The sequence below is a fragment of the Lissotriton helveticus genome, chromosome 6, assembly GCF_964261635.1.
Source record: "Lissotriton helveticus chromosome 6, aLisHel1.1, whole genome shotgun sequence".
NCBI lineage: Eukaryota > Metazoa > Chordata > Amphibia > Caudata > Salamandridae > Lissotriton > Lissotriton helveticus.
In genome coordinates, this window is record NC_136067.1 from 1,840,515,491 (window position 1) to 1,840,538,942 (window position 23,452).

The 23,452-nt window shown below is 42.0% G+C and overlaps 1 protein-coding gene across 1 annotated transcript in view; it reads left to right on the forward strand.

The window, feature by feature from the left end:
• LOC144763808 (putative deoxyribonuclease tatdn3-A) overlaps positions 1 to 23,452 on the forward strand; it is a 47,997-nt gene that overhangs the window by 4,359 nt on the left and 20,186 nt on the right. Inside the window, exons 2-6 of the mRNA XM_078649756.1 lie at positions 8,300 to 8,332; positions 11,125 to 11,198; positions 14,173 to 14,254; positions 17,805 to 17,867; positions 18,582 to 18,691. Coding sequence (XP_078505882.1) covers positions 8,300 to 8,332; positions 11,125 to 11,198; positions 14,173 to 14,254; positions 17,805 to 17,867; positions 18,582 to 18,691 — 362 coding nt within the window. The remainder of the gene's footprint in view (positions 1 to 8,299; positions 8,333 to 11,124; positions 11,199 to 14,172; positions 14,255 to 17,804; positions 17,868 to 18,581; positions 18,692 to 23,452) is intronic.

The following is a 23,452-nucleotide window of genomic DNA, read 5'->3' on the forward strand; positions in this document are numbered from 1 at the left end:
AGAAATGCACACGGCGGGCAGGGGAGGGGGCGGAGCGGGGAGAGCGGCATGTGGGTGTGAAGAAGCCGGGGCCTTTGAAGTGAAGCTAAGCTTCACTTCAAAAGGTGTCGGAGGAATGCGGCTGAGGGAACAGACGGCGATTGCGGCTGTGCACGCGCTTTTAAGCTCAATGCACATGCGCATTCAGCTTAAAAGTCACGGGCACTGCAAGGAATCGCCACGATTCCTTGCTTCTTAGTTAAAGGTTGTTTAAGCCGCAATAGGCTCGCAAGCTCGATGCGCATGCGCATCGACAGGCGAGACCTAAAAATGAATTAAAATGTATAAAATAGTACTTACCTGCTGCTGCCTCCTTGCTCCTCGCCCGACCCTAGACTCCCACGGGCTTGTGCACACTACGCAGCCTCCCAGGTGCCAATCCAACCCTGCTCTCCTGCTAGGAATACTATTACCCCAGCATGAGAGAAGTGCTAGGATTGGTCTGAACGGGCTGGTTTGCCGTTCAGTCAGGGCCTGGGAGCCTGTGTGTTCTCCGCCTGGCTGTGCAACACAGCTCTGGTTCGAGAAATGCTAAGTGCGCATGTTGGTGTGGCCGTCCTAAGACGTGTAGTGTAGTTCCTATATTCCCAATAGGCTCTGCGCATTGGAATAATATAAACAGCAGTGTAGACGTAGGACTGAGGTCGACTAGGTCTCTACTGACTATATTAGACTTAATTAGTTTTGCCAGCTAGCTCAGAGGTCACTAGAAACTTTCTCGAATGTTCAAGAAGGAGTTAACTTTCCTGATTAGACAAGAAGGGATTAGTTTCTGACAACCATAAAACATGACAACTTTGCTCCCTCAGAATAAGAGTGTATCTCTAGAGTCGTGTGAAAACAATAGACAGCTATTTTACTCAGTCAATCGTGCATACTTAGTTTCACCAGAGTGCAGAGAAAAGAGAGACGGGCGTTTTCAATAAAAGGTGTTATTTATTGAGCAGTCTTCTTTCTCATGCAAGAGAAATGAATTGCCATAATTGCAATACTTAATGTAAAGTAAAGTGCGTACAGTAAAAGGAGTATTATGAAATAATACTGTAAAAGCATTGATATGGTTTCTTAGCCATATGATATTTTAAAATGGATAAAATATATACATAGATATATACATTGACTAACGTACTCAACTGGTGCTTCTAAATACGCCTACCCCGGTGTACCTGACCTAAGCCTAATACGTGGGAAGGAGTAAGTAAGTAGCAGTTTAAGTTAAGTTGGTTTTTGCCAAGAATCTGAGTCAAGAATTCTCTTACGGGTTTAGTCAGCTCCGTACCTGGGTAATAGAAAGCAGGAGGTCTGGTATCTCTCTCTCAGGACTCGATATCCCATCAACCCGCAAGGGTATCTGGAAACACCGGAGCTGGATTTTCTCGGCTTGAGAAAAAGACAGCGTCTTTCTCAGTGCGTCAAAAGGGAGGGGTGGCGTCCGTGGGCTCTCGCATCAGCTGGGCTCTCGGGCAAGTAGATAGCCGCTCTGCTCCAAACCACCGTGTGTTTGCTTAAGGCAACGTTGGTATATTTATACCTGAAAGGTGCCGGGTTTGACGTAAGGTTGGACATAAAACGTCAATAAAGATGTCACTAAGAACTGGCCGTTCTTACAGTGCTCACAGGAGTTCTAGGACAAATCAAAACAAAAGCATGGGGAATTCCCAGGTTGCTGGAGGTTTGGTTTGTTTAGAGAACTCATTGTACTCTCTAGGAGCCTGGGAAAGTAGCCTTGCTTAATTTGGACTGCATGGGCAACGACTAAATATGGATATGATTCTTATGCCTTTATAAGGATATTATTTATTATAACCACATAAGGGCATAAATCAGGAATATCGAATTAGGGTCCTAGATAGAATTACAACAACCACTCCTCCCTGCTGCAGCTGCTGTCAAAGGGTGGCCCGCCCTATGACAAAACTTACTGGGAGCCTGCAGGTCAGATGAAAAATAAAATTAGAACATTGTTTTATTATCATTTTATTTTGCATCTGTTTGAATCTGCTGGCACTCAGCAAGGGGGCGACTGCCATAACAGAGTCATCGCACCTGGCAACCATAAGACTTTTGTAACATTAACAATACTTCTGAATTCATTTCTAGTTACTCTGTAACTCTTCTTTGTTTTTCATGGGGAGTGGTTCCGTTTAACGAGGGATACAGGAGCAATTAACACTAACCATGCACAGGGTCTACTATACAGTGTTCTCAATGTGCACAATTTGAAACCCGAGCCAGTGTATGGGGATTACGGCTTCTTTCTGGTTACTCACTGACCAGGCTGCTTATGACAGCATAGGTTGCGCGCAGTTTCTGGACCTCTAGAAAGATCAGCAGTCACAATCCAGTGGACATGAAAACCGGCAGTGATGACCTAGAACATCTCTCATAGTGTTAGTAAGAGCTGGTCTGCACGCAGCAGCACGTGGAGTACACACACACAGGCCCTCAGGCTGTTGATGTATTCTACAGTAGGGATTGGGTAGTGGTACACTGATTATTGCACTAACTTTTGGCTGCTCAACGTGAGAAATTTTATGTTGAACCTCAAAGCCTTCCAATCTCACCAGGTTCAACCCACCTCACTGGAACTCTGCGCTTATTTGCTTGCTGAATTATAAAGGTTCTCTACTTGCAGGGCAGTCTACTTCCTCTTCACTTCGACTCCTCCCCTCCCCCTCCCCCAGCTTGTCCTTCAGGTGGTGCGACTACAGCATTTTTTCCTGAATCCTGTGTGAATAGTCCTTACTTTTCAAAGAGGGACAGCCAATAATTCAGCCTCCTCGCCTTGTTCTACAATAGTTTACAGGTCGCCTTGCAGTCAATGGTGAACCTCAGATAAACCAAAAGTGTTAGCTTGTTTCAGGTACAGTGGGTAGTTGGCCCGGTAAAATACTTTTTGCTCTAGGGTGACAACCAACCACATGTACATGTTACTCTCAGATGTATATTTGCTTCCAGTCTAGCTGTTGCCAATGAAGCGCCATTGCTACAGTCTTCTCTACACAGCAGGATAGAGCACAGGATGCAGGAGATCAGAAGGAGGGCACATCTCTTTGTATCAGGTGTGAAGCCTTGGCCATGCCTTTAGCCACATTCATTGCTCTTATCAGGCACAGGCTAAATGTGCTACACAATATCAATTCAAGCGTGCAGCTAAACTAAGCTTTAAAAATAATTTAATGGGCTGGGAGGATCAGGATAGCAGTGCTGTGTTGGAGGCACAAACCTTAGAGGCTATGAACAACTGCGGAATACCCCCTTCTATTGGTTTGTCCTGTTAGGTTACTAAGCAGTCTCATGCACACTCCATGAAATCGGTATTCAAGGGGCACATTCATGACTTATGAAAAAGAGAACTGTGAGTCATGTCCTCAGTGGGGTGGTGGTAAAAAACTAACTGGAATGGATCCTTTATAAGGGTTACAAGACTGGAAATGGCAGAGGTAGCCAAACAGTGCCCCGGGGCAAACCTCAAGATTAGTTTAACAGTTGTGGAGTGCAGCCCCCTCCTGTGTATCTGCCCGTATATAACTTCAACATTGCAGGTGTCTGAGCCAACTGTTTGATGTGAAGAAGGTTGTAAAAGTAGCCTCTCCAGTGGACTGTTAGTTTGTGTGGGTTGCTGGGAGGGTAGGGGAGGAATCAAGCTTCAAATCCCTCAAAACAGCCAAGACTGTCTGTAACCTTTCTTGGTAGTTGGGTTGGAGTTAATTGGAATGCAGGACTCCGGTGCTGACCAAACAACAGTTGATACTTGTGTAAGGTCATTCCTCGTGACAACTTTTGTGGGGGTCACTATGAGTGGTGACTGTTTATTTGATTGCAAGTGTGAAACTGAAATCTGAAGCTAGTGGGAGAGACTAGAGAGAGAGTCTGGTTGGGTTAAGGAAAGACCTCAGTACAGATTGTCTGTTTGGGATGGCCTTTGAGTTTGTGGTCTTGTTGAGGCTGTGATCCCAAAATGTGCGGGCGAACACCAGATCACTTGGGGGAAGAGGAGAACCCTCAGAGGGGGCTTCTGTCTGAGACGCAGAGGTGTCTGGGGTTCCTCTAGATACTGCAGAGGCGCTCCTTAGTCGGTCTAAGCTGCCTACCTCTTCAGGGAAGAATCAGATCTGCCAACGACAGACCAGGTACTAGACCGGAGGAGCCTGCAAGAAATCCAAGAGTGGGTTGAGGCTGGATATCTTGTAAAAGCTGAGTTTTTAAAAGCTTGCTCAAAGTGTCCTACTCCTTAAAGGCTGTGCGTGCCCTGCCATAGGTTGGAGTACTGGACGTTGGTTGCTTTAAGGTTGCTTAAGAACATGGGTTGCTCTACAGCAAACCCTCTGACCCTAAAAGGGGAACCAGGAAGAGGATGATAGACCGGCCAGGTGAATTGGGACTTTTTAATGCAACTCACTGACAAGGTTGCTTTCTCTAGACATCTGGGGATTAACAAGACCATGGAGAACCTTTTCTTTTCTTTCTACTAGCTTGAAATGGGCATAGAAACCTAACACCTTTCTTTCACTACCAAATATGTGGTAAGCCTGGAGAATAAACACATGTACTCCTAGTACCACTGAATGTGGTAGAAGTATGTCTTCAGAATGCATAGATCAATAAAGATGGTCTCCTGCATTCCTCTTAAACTTTTGAGAGCAAACACATTTTGGTGGACCACACGACCTGATACCCAGAGACCATACTGTTGAGTACAACCTCTGTGGTGGTTGTCACAGATTGAATTCCCAAGAGTAGTAGTTTCTGACCATTGATGAAACTTCATGTCAATGTCCTTGAAGGCCACGTGGGACAAGGTTATTGTGACTTATACGTTTTCCGTTTCCTACCATGGTAGGTGTTTTAGTGCAGCCATGGAGTATGAAGTGGTATAATCCTGAAGAAGCTTGACAGCCCTAGCTCTTTGGAACTCTAGAACAAGCAAGCCTACACTGGGCAACTTACTTTGATCAATAAGGGCTGGCAAAGGAACCCAAAGTCTCCCATATTCAGCATTTTGGATTCTGTGCTTAGTCTCAGCCACACATTTGCACACCTAATACATAAGGCCAAATACATCCTCAAGACCAGCCAGCAACTTCTGAAGGAACAGATTGATCAGAAATGTATGCTGAATAGATTTCAAGTAGGAGAATAAGTCAACATAAGGAAGCATGTTTGGCCTAGAGCTCATGTAGACAAATGGGCTGGATCCTTAACTGTTCTAAGAAGATCATAGAGGTTGATTATTTGAAAGACTTGGGTGCTGGCCCTGAACATGAATTGACCATGTCATCAACCAAAAGCCATGCCACCATTAGCAGAGAAGGAGGAGTATGTGATACCCATAGAAAAGGATGAGGAGAATAATGAGTCCCTTCCAGGCTAGATTTGAGAGATGTGCAGGGCTGTTCTAAGGTAATTGTCCAGCCTTTTCTCATTCACATCGGGTCTGACAACCGTGTGCTTGCTTGACATCAACACTAGCCACAATCGTCCTGTGAAGAGTTTCATCTACAGGATATTAGATAAGGGCCAGGACTACATTAAAGCAGAAGTTGGTAGAGGTTGGACGAAGCTGAACCTTAAGCTCAGTTCTATAGTCCATTGATGAGATTTGCAGTGTTGGTGCAACCAGCACCCCTGCTTATCTTGTCTTGCAGACAAACACACTATTTCTGGTGGTTCTCGGCACACCCGCAGCGAGGAAACCATCAGGCTGCGGACTATGAAGTCTAAAAAAAACAAGACAGCAGGCCTTTCCCATCTATGCATGAAGGATTTGGAACAACATCCCCGTATCCATTTTGACCACCCCAACAAGGCTCCAGTTTAGGAAAGAGTTAAAGACTCACCTCTTTAAAGAACCCTACATCAGAATGTATTAATCATCCACAACCCAGAATCCTCTCGTATTACACATTGACTTTATATTTATCTTTGGCCATGTACAGCGCTCCACTGCCTTTTGGCAAAGTTTGCACTATAGAGATACCATGTACCATACACCAGGGAAGATACCCAGAGCCAAGAATTTATAAGTTCTAATATGCAATCTTCAGCCATACGTTTTTGTAAAACTGACAGATTTTGCCTTGTAACCATCCTGAAAAAATGTCAATCCCTTATTGAAATTAAATTAAATGAAGATTGATAAAGCGCAAGCAGCTGCACCCGAAGGGAGTGTCCTGGTGCTAAGACTTTCAAGTGACTGCCATTTCTCTAGTGTTCCCTAAACAGAAATTTCTTAAGACCTTTTCTAAAGGGTGGTTCCAGTTTTTTATTCTGCAAGTTCTTTGGCAGAGCATTCCAAAGCCTAGGGACCCTCGTGGAGAAAGAACTTCTACCTAATGTGACTATGTGAACCCTAGGAGTACATAATAAGTGTTGGTTAGCAGATCTAAGTGCCCTAGAAGGACACTGTGTTATGAAGACGGAAAGGATATTTTTTTGAAGAGCTTCAAAGGTAATCACTAAAGCTTTAAATTTAACTTGTCTGATCGGGAGCCAGTACAAAGCTCTCGGGCCATTCTGAATGGATTGCTTTTTAGGAATGTTCAAAATAAGCTGTGCAGCTGCATTTCGCACCAATTGAAGTTTGTTAAGCAGTTCATCTGGAGCCCCCATATACGGCACATTAGCATAATCCAACATAGACATATTGAGGGCATGGGTAATATCTTTGCATTTGTCCACTGGCAAAGCCTTTATTGTCATTTTGAGGGCTTTCAGCAAAAACAAACAGGTTTCCATTGAGCCCTGTATCTATGGCTTATCTAGATATTTTACAACCTCTGTCAGGATGGGAGCATTCTCAAGGCTGGCCAATCAGAGACTTTTTACGGCCAGGGGAGAAAAATTCCCTAAGGCCGGAAACTCTGAACCCAAATTCAGTTTGAGTCAGTTTTCATGCATCCAAATTCCTACTGCCGGAAGGCAACCCTGGAAATTAGCTACTATTGAGTCGGTAAATTGATGGAACGAAAAGCATCAATTGTATGTCATCCGCATAGGATACAATGTTAAAAGCCCACAACTCCACAATGTGTACCAAGGGTGCCAAATAAATGTTGAATAGAATGGGGGTCTGCGCTGAGCCTTGCAGCCTTGCAGCACTCCACAGACGATTTCCCTATTCTTAGATGGGAAAGGAGCTAAAAATACTGCTTGCCTCTATTTGATAGGAATGATGTTAGCCATGTCCAGGCTGTATCCACAGTTCCTGCCTCTTTTAATCTCTTTAGAAGGATCTTGTGCGATACCGTATCAAGCACAGTGGATAGGTCAAGCAAATTAACACAGCTTTTTTGCTCCTACCTAGGTTAATTCTTATAAATCCAGTAACTTCCAGCAGTGCCACTTCTGTACCAAATCCAGCATGAAAGCCAGATTGTGAGGGGTGTTAAACTCCCTTATCTTCGACAGATCTAGCCGGCTCACTATTTACCTGTTTTCCCGAGTGCTATTAATACGGGGATGTGTCTAGTTGTCCAGGCCGCGTGGATTTGTTTTTGTGTTTTTTAAGGAGAGGTGGTTAAAATCCCTTTTTCCAAGCAGCCAGGTCAACACCCTCTGCCAACGGCGTATTAAATAATTGACATCAGTATTATTAAAAGGAGAAGTACAAGCTATAATTTTGGCAGGAGAGGGATCAGTGGGTGAGCGTGATCTTATTTTTTGAAAACAGGATTTCAACATTCAACACTACGGGCATCTGTAGTAGACAAAAGAAGAGGTTAAATGTGGTCAGATAAACTCATCTGTTCATGCTCTTCAGTGACCTTATTTATTGCACTTTTTGAGGAAGATATACAAACTCCAACAAATGGGAAAGGTCCCCACATCTGTAAAATGTCACTTCCTTAAGTTGGAAAAGATTGATTGATGAGGTTTGTGCTCTGAAGGCTTAACTAAATCAACACCACTGTTTAATGTGGGATCAATACTAGATCGTCATTTCCACGCTCTTGGTCGATTCAGTTTCTTCAATTAATGTTGGAGTCTTAGATTCAAGGAACTTTTCTGAATTTGGAAACTTAAGGTAAGTGATGGTGCAGGGAGCCCGCTGCTGAGCACAGCATTAATCTTTCTGGATCTCAGATATATTGGCAGCCGCATTGACCTTTTCAATAGGTGGATTTGCGAGCAGCCAACATAATCCACCAGAGGGGTATTGCTCAATAAAGGTCAAGTGACAAGTTGCTTTTCACATATTTTGATGAATTGATGCTTGAATTGGGTTTCACACATTTTAAACATATGCATTGGCTTACAGGATATTGACGAAGTGATCGAAAAATCAAGAAAGGTAAGCAATGGCTTTTTCCCCAAGTATTCAGATGTATTGTTGTGGTCACTCTTCAGCCTTATGTGGCCCAGGTCGACATTGTTGACATAATGAATTCACCTAAACTGCAGTTTCTATTTCAACTTCTATTTCCCGTTTTTTCACACACAAGTCATGCACGTTCCTTCAAACAAAAATAATATGTTTAAGCTTACATGTATACATTTTATGTTGGGTTCAGTTTTCATCATTATTAATGATAGAGTAATAAGGAAGGCAGGAATTGTTTTCCCCCATTTTCTTTGCATGATATTTACAAAGGGGAAATTGAGGGTGTATTTTCTATAGCTTGTAAGTGCCACCAATCACAGCACAGCCAGAGACGCTTTCCAGAAATTCTGTTTCCCCATCTCTGATAAAGGGAAGCATAGTTTGGGGGCAGCGTGCTTAGCGAACATTGAAACTGTGAAGAAGTTGGGAAGCACATGATGAATTCCAACAGAACAGTGTACAGAGTTTGGTGGGGGGGCTGTGTATGAAGGTGGTGAATATTGCAGCCTCTCATGCCTCCTCTGCAACCTCAGCTCTCTCAGCTCTCTGACGAGTCAGTCCGAACATTATGACGAACAACATATATTTCAAGTCTCACTCATTGTGAGTGAGACTCACACATTTGGAGGTTGTTCTGAGCTCTCTAAGAAGGACCTGAACCTGATCGCTAAATTCACCTCAGTTCAGAGCTCTGTTTTGTGCTAACTAGTTCCTTGGGGATGCAAAAGATCCAGGAAGAAACTTCACTTCTTTGGGAGTCTAGAGTCTTCCCCCAGGCTTATTCATTTGATGGAAGGAATCACTTTGGACACATCAGAGTGGTGATCTGCAACAGTTTCCGTCTGCTCCAGTGAGGTTATAGTGTTATTCTATTAACTTTGATTGTTTTATCATTTAATCAGTTATTTGTTTATGTTGTCAATGATGTCAAAGTTTGTGTGACATCACTTCTTGTGAAGTTATCAAATATGTTAATTAGCTCACACTTCTAAGAATGTTCAAAACCTGAGCGCTCTGGAACTACTGGGGTATGGAACCTTCAGTGAGGCTTACTATGTGCCTAGAATCAGACTGGGTCATTCTAGGAGGAGATGGGTGCGGGAGGCCCTTGGAATGTGTCTGTAATTTGGGGAGTTCTTTATAACAACAGCATACAACATTCCCATAAATTCTGTTGGTGAGTAGCATGTGTGCTATTCATGTCACTTCGCTAAATATTTTTAGGTAACCTGCATGAAGGACCACAAGTGAAACACAGGTTCATGGTGTACCCTCCACTTAACATATCTCTCCAATATGCATGTGTTGACCATGCTAACGGGTCCTTTTGACACTTCCACACAGTTTTACATAGTCTGCCCAACAGTTGTTTATCAAAATACCGAATACAGAAACCTAGTCATGCACATATGAAAACTCCAATATATGTACTATCACTATATCGTCATGGTAAGCATACATTGGAAGTTTAGATTTACGGCTTGATATTGACTTTGGAGGACCAAGTAATGTCTGCCACGGCGATGGAGTAAATTACTCCTTCCTGCTGACGGACATCCTGTCCCCCAAACTGAAAGATGTCCACCCGCCAGTAGACATCTCTTAACATTGGCAGGAATTGCTGTGACAGCGGTTCCTGTCAAAGTTAGAAAAGTTTGATGAACGGCTGTCTCAAACAGGATGGCCGCCCCACTAACTTTTACACAGTTTTTTTTGTTCAAAAACTAAATCCCAAAGCAGGAATTTGCTATTCCACTGATAGATTTCGACATCCAAAAGTGAGAAGTTAAAGTGTGTGCATTGGAAAAGAAGACACTGTCCTGACGATGAAGCATTTTTGATGGCTTTGATTTCAAGATTTTTGCCACTTGGATCTTTTTGAAGCATGGATCAGACTCGGAGCATAAGTGGGACCAAGAAACTAGTGTATATGACCTTGTGTAGCCCATTTCGGACACAGCTTCCCTCCTTTGCCAGGGGGGCAGATTTGAATTCCCAAATAATGACTGCTTTTAAGGCCTCTTTCACATAGTTTCAAAATTAATTTTCCTACAATAATAAGGTAGTTTCTAACAATGGTGTATGTTTTTTTATTATGGTGTATGTTTTTTTGTTAAGGAAAGTGTGACTTTTTCCAGAATGTGATATGGTTTCATCAGTTGTTGGGCATCTAAAAAGGAGAGGCGCCCCTGTCCCTCCTAACAGAGATGGCTATTGAGCCTATCAGTAGACAGGGTTGGTGGCTGGGATATATTTAGAATTTGGACTGTAGTTATGAGGTTTATGTCCTTGGAAGGCTGTGTAAAACGACTGACTCATAAAAGTGGCGTTCCCTACTTGGTTTTCAATATTGCTTCAGAGTTTTGTACTTTTTGTGATGTACGCAGTGTTTTCTTTTATAGAAACCTAAGCATATTATTTTCATGTAGTTTGTTTTGGACTCATGTATGCCAAAGAATATTGTATTTTTCCCTCTGCTGCTGAATGGATGACCTTGCATATCGAAGAGGAAACCTGGAATTTCATAGTTAAAAAGTGTTTGAAAACAGTCTATTTTTTCTGTTCCTGAATGGCCATTGCATGCCTTGGCCAAATCACCATTAACATTTCATGATATTGCATGGGAAATTCAGTGTAGCATTTATCCTGGTTCTTGTCCAAACTGACACATTTAATTCAATAATTTAGTTGAATTTACAATGTAAACCAATGTCAGGATAGTCTATTCAAATGTAACATTACATTTGTTTTCCTTTTTCTAGGCTGGAGTAATAGCTTTGGTTTCAGTTACAGAAAATATAAATGAGTTTGAGAGGATCATTGGCCTGTCGCAGAGGTATGTTCTTCATGGATTGGTTACCATAGAGTCTGGGCACAACTGGGTTTTGAAGTTTTCTTAGACATGTCACTAATTGTGGAAACATTAGTACATATGGGGAATTAAGGACCTTTGGGGCAGTAGAATGTTAAAAAAGTGTGTCCTGGTTGTGATAGGTACAGGGAAGCGACATATGATAACGCTATGGGGTTAGAAGAGCTGTAAGTCGCCCTGGATTTTATTTTTCTTAACTTTGTGTGGTGAAAATATTTTAGAGTTTGAGTTAAGTGGGTGTCCAACAAAGTTTATTTAAAATTCCTATGGAATTGTTCATTGGATAAGACGGATTAGTTTTTTGGAGAACCTGGATAACATCTAAATACTTCCTCATTCAGAATCAGCTGACCGCACCTTTGGTGTAGAGCTTGATATGAGGCATCTAGCCGTGCCTTAATGGCATTACGACAGAGATTTTTCTATCAGGGACTGCACACTCTGGGATTTTCCAGTTCTGGTTGTCCTGAGCCTTAAACCAATAAGTCTGTAAGATCTACATTTCTATGGAATAGACAGAGAGTGACTTTGTTGCAGGCAATATTATTTTCGAAGTTCATGCCCTGATGATACACATAGTGTGCTTTTCTATAAAGGTTATCATATAAACATTTACTGAAACAGAACTGAACAAGACAGGTCATATGTTGTCTTACAATGTCAGATAATTTCTTGGATGCCAAGTAAACTTGAAATGATTTACAATGGAGCGTATAGCTCTTTTGTCATATTCGAAGCCGTAGGAAATCTTTTACATCCTACATTTCTCAACTTGAATTTTTTCCACTCTAAATGTATCGTTTGAATTTCCATATGTGTGAATCAGAACTCTGTGTCTTTCACCTTACACGGTTGGTACACAGATTTTACTTGATCTTTCGGCTTCCTCCATCACTGCCTCCAGGCATGCACACCAATTAAAAAATATCTTAAACTGAAAAAGTATTTACTGTGGAAAATGAAAGGAATTGTTACTTTACCACAAAATACTTGGAAGCTTCTTCTAAATAGTTTGATTACAAGGAATTTTAATTCTCATAATTACCCTGTGATACAGTATATGTTTTCGAGACATCGTGTGTCATCAGGCAAAGGTAGGTTCATTGAATAATTGTCAAGCTTTTATTACTTGAGGAAGTCACATCCAATCTATGATATCAAGAATTCAATACACTTGGAAACAGTTATAAGATTCTGTCTCTAATCAGGTACTGAGTACTTAGATATCAAAGCTTCTTACCCCTTATGTATGAGGTTTTGTTTTTGTGAAAGACACAAAATTGATGGACGGAATGCAGAACAAATCAAAACATTCACCCCCATTCAAGAGATCTGAGTTAAATCCATCATTCTTTTGCTCACCATGCCACCCCAGTTTAGACCTGGCCATATGCAAATCAGTCTTGACCCTGTGCCTCATGGGAACAGTCCAGCCCGAACTGAGAAGCCAGGTCCACCCTGGACCGGAAACATGCATCCTAGGACCGGTTTCGGGGTTTCACCCCTCATCAGCCAGGATAGCTTGACTCTAGTGGCACAGTGAGCCCAGGACCCACATCTGGGCATACCTGGCGCACTTAGGCCCAGATTTCTGTACTGGGGTGAAAGTATGACATTGCTCTGCATTCTGTCCATCAATTGTTCTATTTGCAGTTTTCTTTTTGTGGCTACAGTAATGTAAGGCAGATACCTGAGCCTGAAAGTCGAAGATTCTCTCTACCATTTTGCCTAGAACAACTTCATATATTTTCAGTTACTGGCACTTGGTATGTACAGAATCCATCTAGTAGATCTTTTAAATTGTCTGTGCTACATAGAATGAGAAGCTGTTACTTATATTTTATAGATTTGTGATCAGTCGAATTCTATAAGACTCACTAGGTGAACTGTACTTGTAATATTGAAAAATGTAATAATATCAGTGAGGTCTTATTTAATGTCAGCTTTGCACATTTACTGATAGGGAGTTGGACGTATCAGGGCCAGTGCACAAAGGTCTATAAGAGTAAGTAAAAGAATATTTCAGTAGTACTAGTTCCCGTACTCATAAATGCTTTTCTGAATCAGCCCCTTAATTTAGGTGATAGTCTGATACTACACCATACAGTGTGCTAGAAATAAGGCACGTCTCACCTGAGATCAGAAAATTGGGCAATGCAATACTGTGTAACAATCCTTTATGTGCTTTGCTCAAAGAACTTGGAACTTCCTTGCTGACGAGTTTCCGGCTCACGCCTAAACTGCAGTCCATGCACAGAACTGACTTCTCTCATCACACCTTCTGAATGGTTGACCCTGCCCTTCACCCTCCTCTGCAATGACTTGGTTCCCCTGCTGGGTACTGTCTACTGTTCTGTGATCTCCCATACTCTTGCTTTACCCCTAGTTTGTTAAAGTATTTCTTTGGCTAGATCTCCACTCTGTAAGCACCTGGAATCAAAATAGACATACCATGCTAAGCCAACAAGTTAAGCAATAGCTGCTTGGACTCCAGTGCGGTAACCAGTAAAAGTAATGGAAGTCACTTGTGCACAGATTTTCACTCTAGAGTGAAAATAAACAGCTGTTCAGGTTTAATGTATGCTGTTATGTGGGGAGGATCTTCCAAAAACCTAGGCCTCCCATGAATTCTGAGTTGCAATTAGGTCAGCGGATGTGTTATATACATGTCTGAAAAGTAGACTTTCTGGGCTGCTTACAGAGAGGCTGGATCACTTGATCTTTCCCTAATGATCACTCTTATAGGATTTCAGAGATGGTCCCTCAACTTTAGAACCTCTTTATTTCTACTGTTGAGTGGGAATAGTGAGTTGCTTTGGCAGGGGAGAGTGGTAAAGGGGATATGGCGGAAACTGCAGGCATGACGTAGAGTTGACCGTAAGAGGCATTATCACTATTATTTCCTTTATTATTAAAACACTTTTTCTTTTGTTTGAAGATATCCAAGCTTCGTTTTGCCATGTTTCGGGATTCACCCCATACAGAGCGACGCAGATGGCTCCCGTAGCGTTACTTTGTCGGTTTGTAACATCAATTTTATTTAAGATCTTCGTTATTCATTCTCCTGGTTTATCTTTCTTTTCTTGCATCTGATGATGCTCAATTCTCTTCTGCAATATGAGTAATTCTAAATATCGTTTATTGTACGAGTTCCTAAATTCACACAAATGAATGGGACCAAATGTATGCCTGACATGTATTGTTTACTACCTTTTTACCAGTAAATGCCTCCATTGTTATTGCTCAGCATTTTTAACCCTTTCTAAGTGTGTATGGTAAGTCTTTACAAAATACATCATAATAAAGATCACACAGAGAGGCTTGTGGTGCTCTGACAGAGGCCTGGCTGTGGTTCAGATGTACATGACTTCTACACTATTATTTATCTTGCTTGAATTAGCAGAATCCACCTCTTTAACTTAAGCTTTTGAGTTCTCATCTACAGAGAGAAAGCCCTGAAAAAATAGCTTCATGGGAGCGCAGTTCTTGTGGGATTTTAGGTGGCCTAAACATCAGAAGAACATGCAACATAACTAACTGCAACAGCCTAAAGGTGATAAATGTTCTTCAGTGAGAATGCCTTGTCAATGGAGCCTTTCTACATTGGAGGCTGCAGCTCAAGGCTAACAAAAAAGAGCTAAAGGGAGGATGCAGACATAGCCCCTAGGGATTGCTAGGACGTTGCCTCTCCTGGTGTCTGAGGCTGCAGAGAGACAGCGAGGACCATGAAGGGTAGTGCTGTGCAAGAACCACAGAAATCCTCACATTGGATGACTGCATGGTTGCATTTGCGTGTCTTCACTAGACCTGAAAACTCAAGATCAGTCATTTAGGTGGCTCCTGTAACTCAAGGAAGGGGATCTTCTTGCCCAAAACATGACAGTCATGATAATCAGTTTACTGTTATCAATGTCTTCAATCGGAGCAGTGTATCTGATGGAAAACACTTCCCTCCTTGGCATCTCAGCATCCTGCCTGGATGGATATTAATGGATATTAATCAGAAGGACCTTTTCAGCTGCAAATGAAATTCTTCTGTAACTTTTTTTGGTGCCTTGATCTTTTAATTCAGAACTGCGGCACAACGAATGAGAAGAGGATTCTTTCAGCTTTTGACATTGACGTATTTTTGTATTTGAACGCTTTATGGAAGTGATCTGGTGGACCGCATCTGTGACACATGGTGTTGGACCGGATTCCATGTGCTGAAATCAAACTGCATTGAAGTCCTCTCATGACAGATGTAAGATCAGCTGTATGTACTTCTGTGATGTGGCACCACTGTCACTGCACCTTGAGCGGTGAATTGTGTGTTTCTGGGTGCTGAAAGGGCGAGTGGGTCTCACCCCCACCACAAACAATGCTTTCCAGCTTTTCCTGTACACAGTGCTGTTTGACATGATGATTTACAACCAGGAATGATTTGACAGCTGCATTTGATGTTTTCATGTATAGTTCCAAATAGGTGACAAGTGGCTCAGTGATTTCTTCAAGGTTATGAAGTACAGAATGGAAGACGGACCGCTATTATTGGCTTGTTCCAAAAACATTTACCCATCTGATCTATTTTCCAACCTTCAGTATGTGTCAGTATCAATTTCTTGGAGTTCAAATATCAAGCTCTGACTGCTGTGTGCCATGCAGCACATCTGAAGGCTTCTCTTGCACTCACTCATCATCCTTCACTCTGATTAAATGAAAATCTTGACTCTGATCCATTGATGTCAAAAAGGTCCCTAAACCGTGGACTCTTCGATGTCTGGAATCCTTGACGTTCAATTGGAGGGAGCATCCAACAGTAGCGTATTATCTGCAGCTGCGTCGGTACTAACGACCAAGGCCTAGAGACTGGAAGGTCACAAGACATGTGCATAAGCTAATAGACACTTCAAAAGAGTAAGATGCAATGTCATACATGCTTGGTCGGGCACGGGGATGGGGAAGGCAAAGAAGCCAAACAGAATGGCAACCAGAAATTATTCAAATGGCAAATTAAAAAAACTGAGTGGCAATCCGAGTGCAAGGATGCAAACAAGGAAAAATAACATTCAAATGGGAAGATAGAAAGAAAGGAAAGCATGATGGAACGAAGGAACAAAAGAAGAATGAAAAGAAGAAAAGAGATGCATTCTTTTGTTAGTATAAATCGCTCCGATGACCTCTCTAGGGTCATGTTTGCGATATATAAAACTTTAGAAATAAATAAATGGAAATGAGAAAAAGAAAGCAGGATGGAAAGAAAGAAAGAACTGAACAGAAAGAAGGAATAAAGACAAAAATGGGAAGGAAAGAAAGCAGGAAAATAGTAAAAAATATGAGAAGAAATAATGACAGATGGATTAATGAGGAAAGGATGAAAAGGATTGTCAGGAACTAAGCCAGGAAGGAGTGCCATATAGCTCTAAGTGGGGAGTATTTAGTTTTCTGGTTACTCCCTTGCTACCAGCACTGCTGACCAGAGGCTCCAATTTCTTCCTGAGTAGCACCTTCACTCGGCCATCATCATGAGAGGAAACATCGCAGGGGAACGACCAGCTGGACAGCAAGCAGGACTGATGCAGGATTCACCACACGCAAGGACGCCAACCACCAGGGATGGTTCAAAACCCGCCTCGTCGCCAGTCTGATATACACCACAGATGGCAAAGCTCAGGACCTCAGCACATGCTTTACTCCAGCAAACAAGTTTGAACTGTCTGATACACATTTACAGCATGGCCAGGTGAAAGACACAGGTGGAAACAAGGAACAGCCCGCGCTTTCTCATGACCAGTCATAGTCGGGCTTACTCTTCCTCTTTACTTATGAATATTGCTTCAAAGAGTGCGCGTACCAGAAGTGCCAACACTACAATTAGCTTATAAATTACATTTAGCCATCAGCCTTATTTCTCAAGCGCAAGTCTACTAGGAACAACCTTGGTACTGCACCACCCGACTCTGAATTGGACTTAAACGTGACCGACAATCAACATGTGATGTATGTATGTCTGTTTTTTTAAGCTTTTATATTTGTAAGCATGTGTATTTCTTCTCTGTTTTATAAGCAGAAGTGACTTCTTGAAAACGTGCTTCTGAAATGGAGCGCAGATTGTGTTTTTGAACCCGCAAAACTGATTCTGTACAGTTTATTTCTCTACATTGGAGGGCCCCTTTAAAGGAACAGAGCTTTGATATTCATTTGCATATATTGATACTGAAATTGTTAGAGACTTGAGATATATAATCATCTCTTATGTGAACAAGTATATAAAACTTCAATGAAAGGTGATGTGCCTCTTAACAAATATGTACTGAATATTAGAAAAAAACAAGCTCATTATATTATCCATGAATTCAGTTTGATTTATTCTATTGTATAGGAGAAGCAAGCTTGGAGACGTGTGTTTCTCTGTTTCTCTTAACTAGATACTGAAGTTGTCCTATTTGAAATTGTTTTAACCCGAAATGTTACAGACAATTTAATTTACTTTAATGATGACACCACTTGACAGAATGTGATGTGTATTCAGCAGAGACCTGCCCTCCTCTGGATTCCTGGTAGTCAAGTAACACACACTATCTCTTGCAGGATTTGGAGCCAGCCATCCCAGTGTTTGAGAAGTATAAAGATAAGCTGGTGGCCATCGGAGAGGTAAAGAGCCCGCACTTGCTTAATGTTTTTATGTGAATGTCACTCACTGTTTGGTTATAAAGTCCAAGGGTCAGATGTACTAAGATTTGTTGTGAATTACGGACCAACTTTTTGCAAATGTAACCTGATTTTGTGAACCAACCTATGAACAAATTTGTTGATTCACAAAATACCGAATCACAGCATGTCACAGAAGGACCGGCCTAACTAATATTCATAAATGAACCAGAGCTGCTTTTTAAGAAAAGGGTTTCCAGTTGCAAAACTTCAGTGATAGCAGCAGTGGTGTCCTGGACCATGCCTTCTCTCCATAAAGCTGCCACCCAAATTCCCAAAAGCAAGGGGGTCCATGAGGGCCCTTTACCCTTTTGTAAATGACTGCATCTTGGCAGTCGGTAACTTATCAATGGTTTTCAACCAGAATTCCAGTTGGTCTTTCCTATATTTAGTGTTCTGCTATTAACATTTGTTTATCTTGTTTTACAACACTCAGGTTTTCAGTTGTCCATTGGTGACTTCCCTTTGATGCATTATCCCGATGGGTAAAAGTCAGCAGTATAATGCATAAAGACTATCTTGGACGGTCTTATGAATATATTAAACAGAAGAAGCGTCATTGGTGATCACTGACCGATGACAATAAGATTCTCAATGTATCTTAAACGCTATGTATTGTTTTTATAGATGTTCATATTTGAACATTTGTCCTTGCAGATTGGGTTGGACTTCACACCGTGGCTTGCATCCACACCGCAACAGCGTGAAGAACAGCAGAAGGTGTTTAAGATGCAGCTCAATATTGCCCAAAGATTTGATCTACCTGTGTAAGTGGGAGCTTTACGAAGCAACTTGTCTTTATTATTAAGTGGTGAAAAAGTAGTGAACTCCTTGGGTTCAACCATGTCATGTATATTCCACCTCTTGCCTTTTCAGTTTCTGTGGATGGACTGAATCAGCAAGAATTGGAAATATTGGGTAGGCTTCACTCACAGCCTTCCATGTTAGACGCACGACCAACCTAATCCTGTGTGTGAGACCTTATAGAGTCACAAACACAGTTTTATGGAATTAGAAGAGGTGGATGGAAGTCTTCCAGGTTCTGGAAGTGACCTTTTGCTTGCATGTATGTATTTTAAATGATTCAGCGTAACACATTCAGTCAAAACATTAAGCGGTTTAGCTTGCACTGGTGAAATAAGTATTTAGGTTAATATATGGGCTCTATATGCATTACTTCAATATTTCTTGAACCCTAAAATGAATTACTTTTATTAACTCCAAGAAAGTGGATGTTGAAGGGAGAGTGTACCTAAGGGCAAGGTTACTATGCTGTATACAAGATTTCTAGTGGGTTGGAAAGGATTTGTCCAGGGCACATTTTTTTTCTATTTATTGACCTTGAGATAAATAATATTTATGGACAAGAACTCACAATTCTGCAATAATATGTTAATTTGTCAATCAGTGACTTGCGTGGAAACCCCATGTAAGATCACAAAACCAATTGAAGAGGAAATCGAAAGCCTCCATATCTTGCCTTACATATTCCAACAAACTTGTTCCATTGCTGTGCCGGTATGTATTGTAAAACTATCTGGCTAACACTCCGAACCCACCTGTCCATATGCTGCCCCCTTTGAAAAGAGTTTGTGGTAAGTAAGCGTCAGCATTCCAGATTCATGGTGGGTAAGAATGTAGCATAAACATGGAAGGCTGTCAGAGAATACATCTCCTTTTAGATGTGTTCCATGATGACTTGCACATAATTTCTTTTTTTTAGTAAATGTTCAGTATTTGTAAAGCATGAACAATTACCCGAGAGTGTCAAGGCGCTGGGGGCCATCGGGAAGATTTAGTGAGCTATTGCCCAGAGTCACGTGGTGCTGGGCTGATCTGCCCCCGGCGATCGAACCGTGAGCACCCGGGTTCCGGAGTCAGCCACCCTGGCCTCTGCGCCACACCTCTTCCTTCCCAGTGCACCCTTGATTTATTTTTCATGTGCTGGAAAGAGCTAACAGCATTTTAGCACTGACCTGCGACCACTGACTCATGTCACAAATTCATTCAAAAGTTTACAATGTGCTCTATGGCAATAACTACCTACATATGTATAGTTTCTCATAACATGCCGAACAAAAATCACAATCTAGCTCCAGAATGTTCCCTTGACTAGCAGGAAAGAGGGGGTGCAATGCCTGAAAATCTCTTTGAAGCCATGTATCATAATTAAAGCTTGGTTTTTGTTGATTTGGCATGTAGCTCTGCAAATAATTTGGTAGTTCTGCACAACATTTAAGCTATTCAATTATAACGTTTGTGTTTCCAATGTATTATTTTTTTAGTGAATAATTTAGTAAAGACAGATGCTGTCACGCAGGCTATACATCCCACTCACATAGACTCTTAAGCAGACACAGCTGCAACAGGTGATGAATTCACTGAATTCTCTGCGACTAAAGTTGAATATATATCAAGATAAATATGTCACATGTACTTGTACACCTATCGCCGTTCATCCCTTGCCAGTTCACAAGAAATCTGCCTCTAGCTGACATGCCTCGGACAAAGCTCCCCCAAAAACGTACCCATACCATTACAAGCCTAACCCCATCCAGATACTCAGCTGAAACATTTCCACTTAGCCAATTCTGATACTCCAACTACATTGACCCCGCAGAAAAAATAAAATGTAAGTACGTTTTATCCCTGAGTGAATCTCATGAATGTTTAAAAATTGGCAGGATTTTTTATAATTTTTTTTATTTGAAATTTATATCCGGAAGCAGACAGATCACAAACAATAGACTATAGGCAATCCAAATACATCATTCAATTTTTGACTATCAACAGATAAGGTTCTAATACAGATATAAAAAAAAGAAGAAAGAGAATTTTTAAATCATTTCATCATGCCAATACGTCGTAAATTCATATCCAATTAGCAATAGGAGACCACAGTTTCAACCCCCGAATTTTCCTTCTCACACCCTTCGCTTAGTACAGAGAGGTCTCAAGATGATATATAAACAATAATCTAGATTGCCAGTTGATAAAGGTTGGTGGTTCGGCATCAAGCCATTGGGACGTAATACACAGGCGAAAAACAGACATACAAATAAAAATAAACCCTTCTTCAGCCTCCGACTGAGCACTGGCCGAGCTTTCTTGAAAACCAAAGATCACCAACTCTGCCGACAGTTGCTGTCGAATACCCAAACTATGTATCAAAAAAAACTCTACATCCTTAATAAATTGAGAAAGTTTGGGACAGAAAAAAAACATATGAGATGCATCCGCAGCAGATAACCCACAACGATTACACTTATTCCCCCTTGTTGGGGTCCATTTAGCAAGTTTTCCAGGCGTATAATATAACTCAAAAATAGACATAAAGGGGTCGATTCCGATTCAGGAAAAAAACCGTCTGTACGATTTGTATCCGAAGCCCTCTCCGTACGAATCGTACCCGTCCGTCCGAGTCGCGAAGTACGATCCGTATTCCGTGAATCGGTCCGAATCGTCGCGATCCGTACGTATTGCAAGGCTGAAACCGTGAACCGTACGACTCGTACACATACCGTACGACTCGTACACATGCCGTACGACCCGACAAGTATAATCCAGACCGGGGTATGAGGACGCGATTCGTACGGTCCACGTCAGGTAAGGGCGAGTCGTACGGAAAAGCACACAAACACATACACGCGGTACGGTCCGTACCCCCCAAAATCGCAGTGGTACGCACCGTATCCCTGCGATCATGGGGTGTACGAGCCGTACCCCCATTGTACGATTGGTGTACGAGCCGTACCCCCATTGTACGATTGGTGTACGAGCCGTACCCCATCGGTGTACGAGCCGTACCCCCATTGTTCGATCGGTGTACGAGCTGTACCCCCATTGTACGATCGGTGTACGAGCCGTACCCCATGTACGATCGGTGTACGAGCCGTACACAAATCATACAATGGGGGTACGGCTCGTACACCGATCGTACAATGGGGGTACGGCTCGTACACCCCATGATCGCAGGGGTACGGTGCGTACCCCTGCGATCATGGGGGGTATGCACCGTACCCGGGCGGGCCGTTCCGTACCTGTTTCGGCGCGAACTCAGCTTTTACGGCTGTTTTCAGCTCCCGTAGAAAAAGGGTCGTACGGTGCGTACCCGACACGTATCGTACTTGCTGCGTCGTAAAAACCAGCCGCGAACCGTACAGATGTTGCATACAGCGGGTTCTGAGGGAGAATCGTGCAGAGATTAGAGTCGTACGGTGTTTTGTACGACTCGTACAGAGTACGGCTCCTGGTACGAATCGTACTTCGACGTACGTATGGGACGTTTACAGGTACGATTCGTACGGGAAAAAACGCTTTGAACGACGATTCGGAGAGCTTTTTACCGGATCGGAATCGACCCCTAAGTGTTGGCTTTTTAAGGGGCCATTAAATAAGACGTTGGTGGCCAACTCAATACTTCTCTCAAGGTTAACTCGCTCAACCCCCAGTTTATTTTGCCATTTTACCTCCCAAACCTCCGGATCATCCTCTCTTTTCCATACACAACTGATATAAAGGGCCCATTTTAGATCTTAATTTGATTGCTTCCATAATTTCTACTTTTTTGAGTGTAATCAGGTTTTGAGTTATTTTCTGCTCTAAAAAACTACGCTTTTGAAGATATTTAAAAAAATCGATTCGAGCTAGCTTGTATTTCTTCTGCAAAAAATCGAAAGAAACTAGCTGCTTACCCTGGAACAAATCTCCAATTTTACAAATTCCAGCACTAATCCTCCTAGCCATAAACTGGTCACTGAATATCTCTGGAAGTAAAGGACAATTCTTAAGTGGGGTATCAAAATTCAGATTACAGCCTATGCCCAATTTCTTTTTTGTGTTTCTCCATATTTCAAAAGCGGCAATGACGACTTTGAATGTTATTTTCTTATAATAACTGGGCTCAATTATACGGTTTAAGCATTGCCTCGCCTCTTCACCCAGTAGCATCTCATAAATAGAAGGGGCAACAAAGTCTTCCGTAGGATCATCCTGCAAAATTAACATCCCCATATTTTGCAGAATAGCGATCCAGTGATATAGCCGAAAATTGGGAACACCCCAGCCTCCTCTTTCTCTAGGTAGCATACACCATTTGAGAGCTCTCCTAGAGCGACGATAGCTCCACAAAAACCTCGAGCACATTCTCTCAATGCGGGGAAAAAAAGGAGGCAGAGATCAGTAAGGGAATAGCCCGAAATATATACAAAAATTTGGGAAAAATAAGCTTTTTTAAAACATTACTGCACCCTTAAAGAGATAAATGTAAGTTATTAATCCTTTCTAGTGTCTTATTAGAAGAAGCAATAATTGGGTCCAAGTTCAAAAGGATAATGTCCTCAACTTTAGATGATATTTTGATACTTAAATAGGTTGCCTCAGTTTCAAAATTAATATCAACTGGGCGACCAGCCACCGAATGAATCAGTTGAGTCTTAGAGACATTTAATTTATAGCCCGAGAACCGCCCAAAAACCTCGGCTGCTTCGACAATCCTAGGTAACACATTAGTAACATCCAACATAACC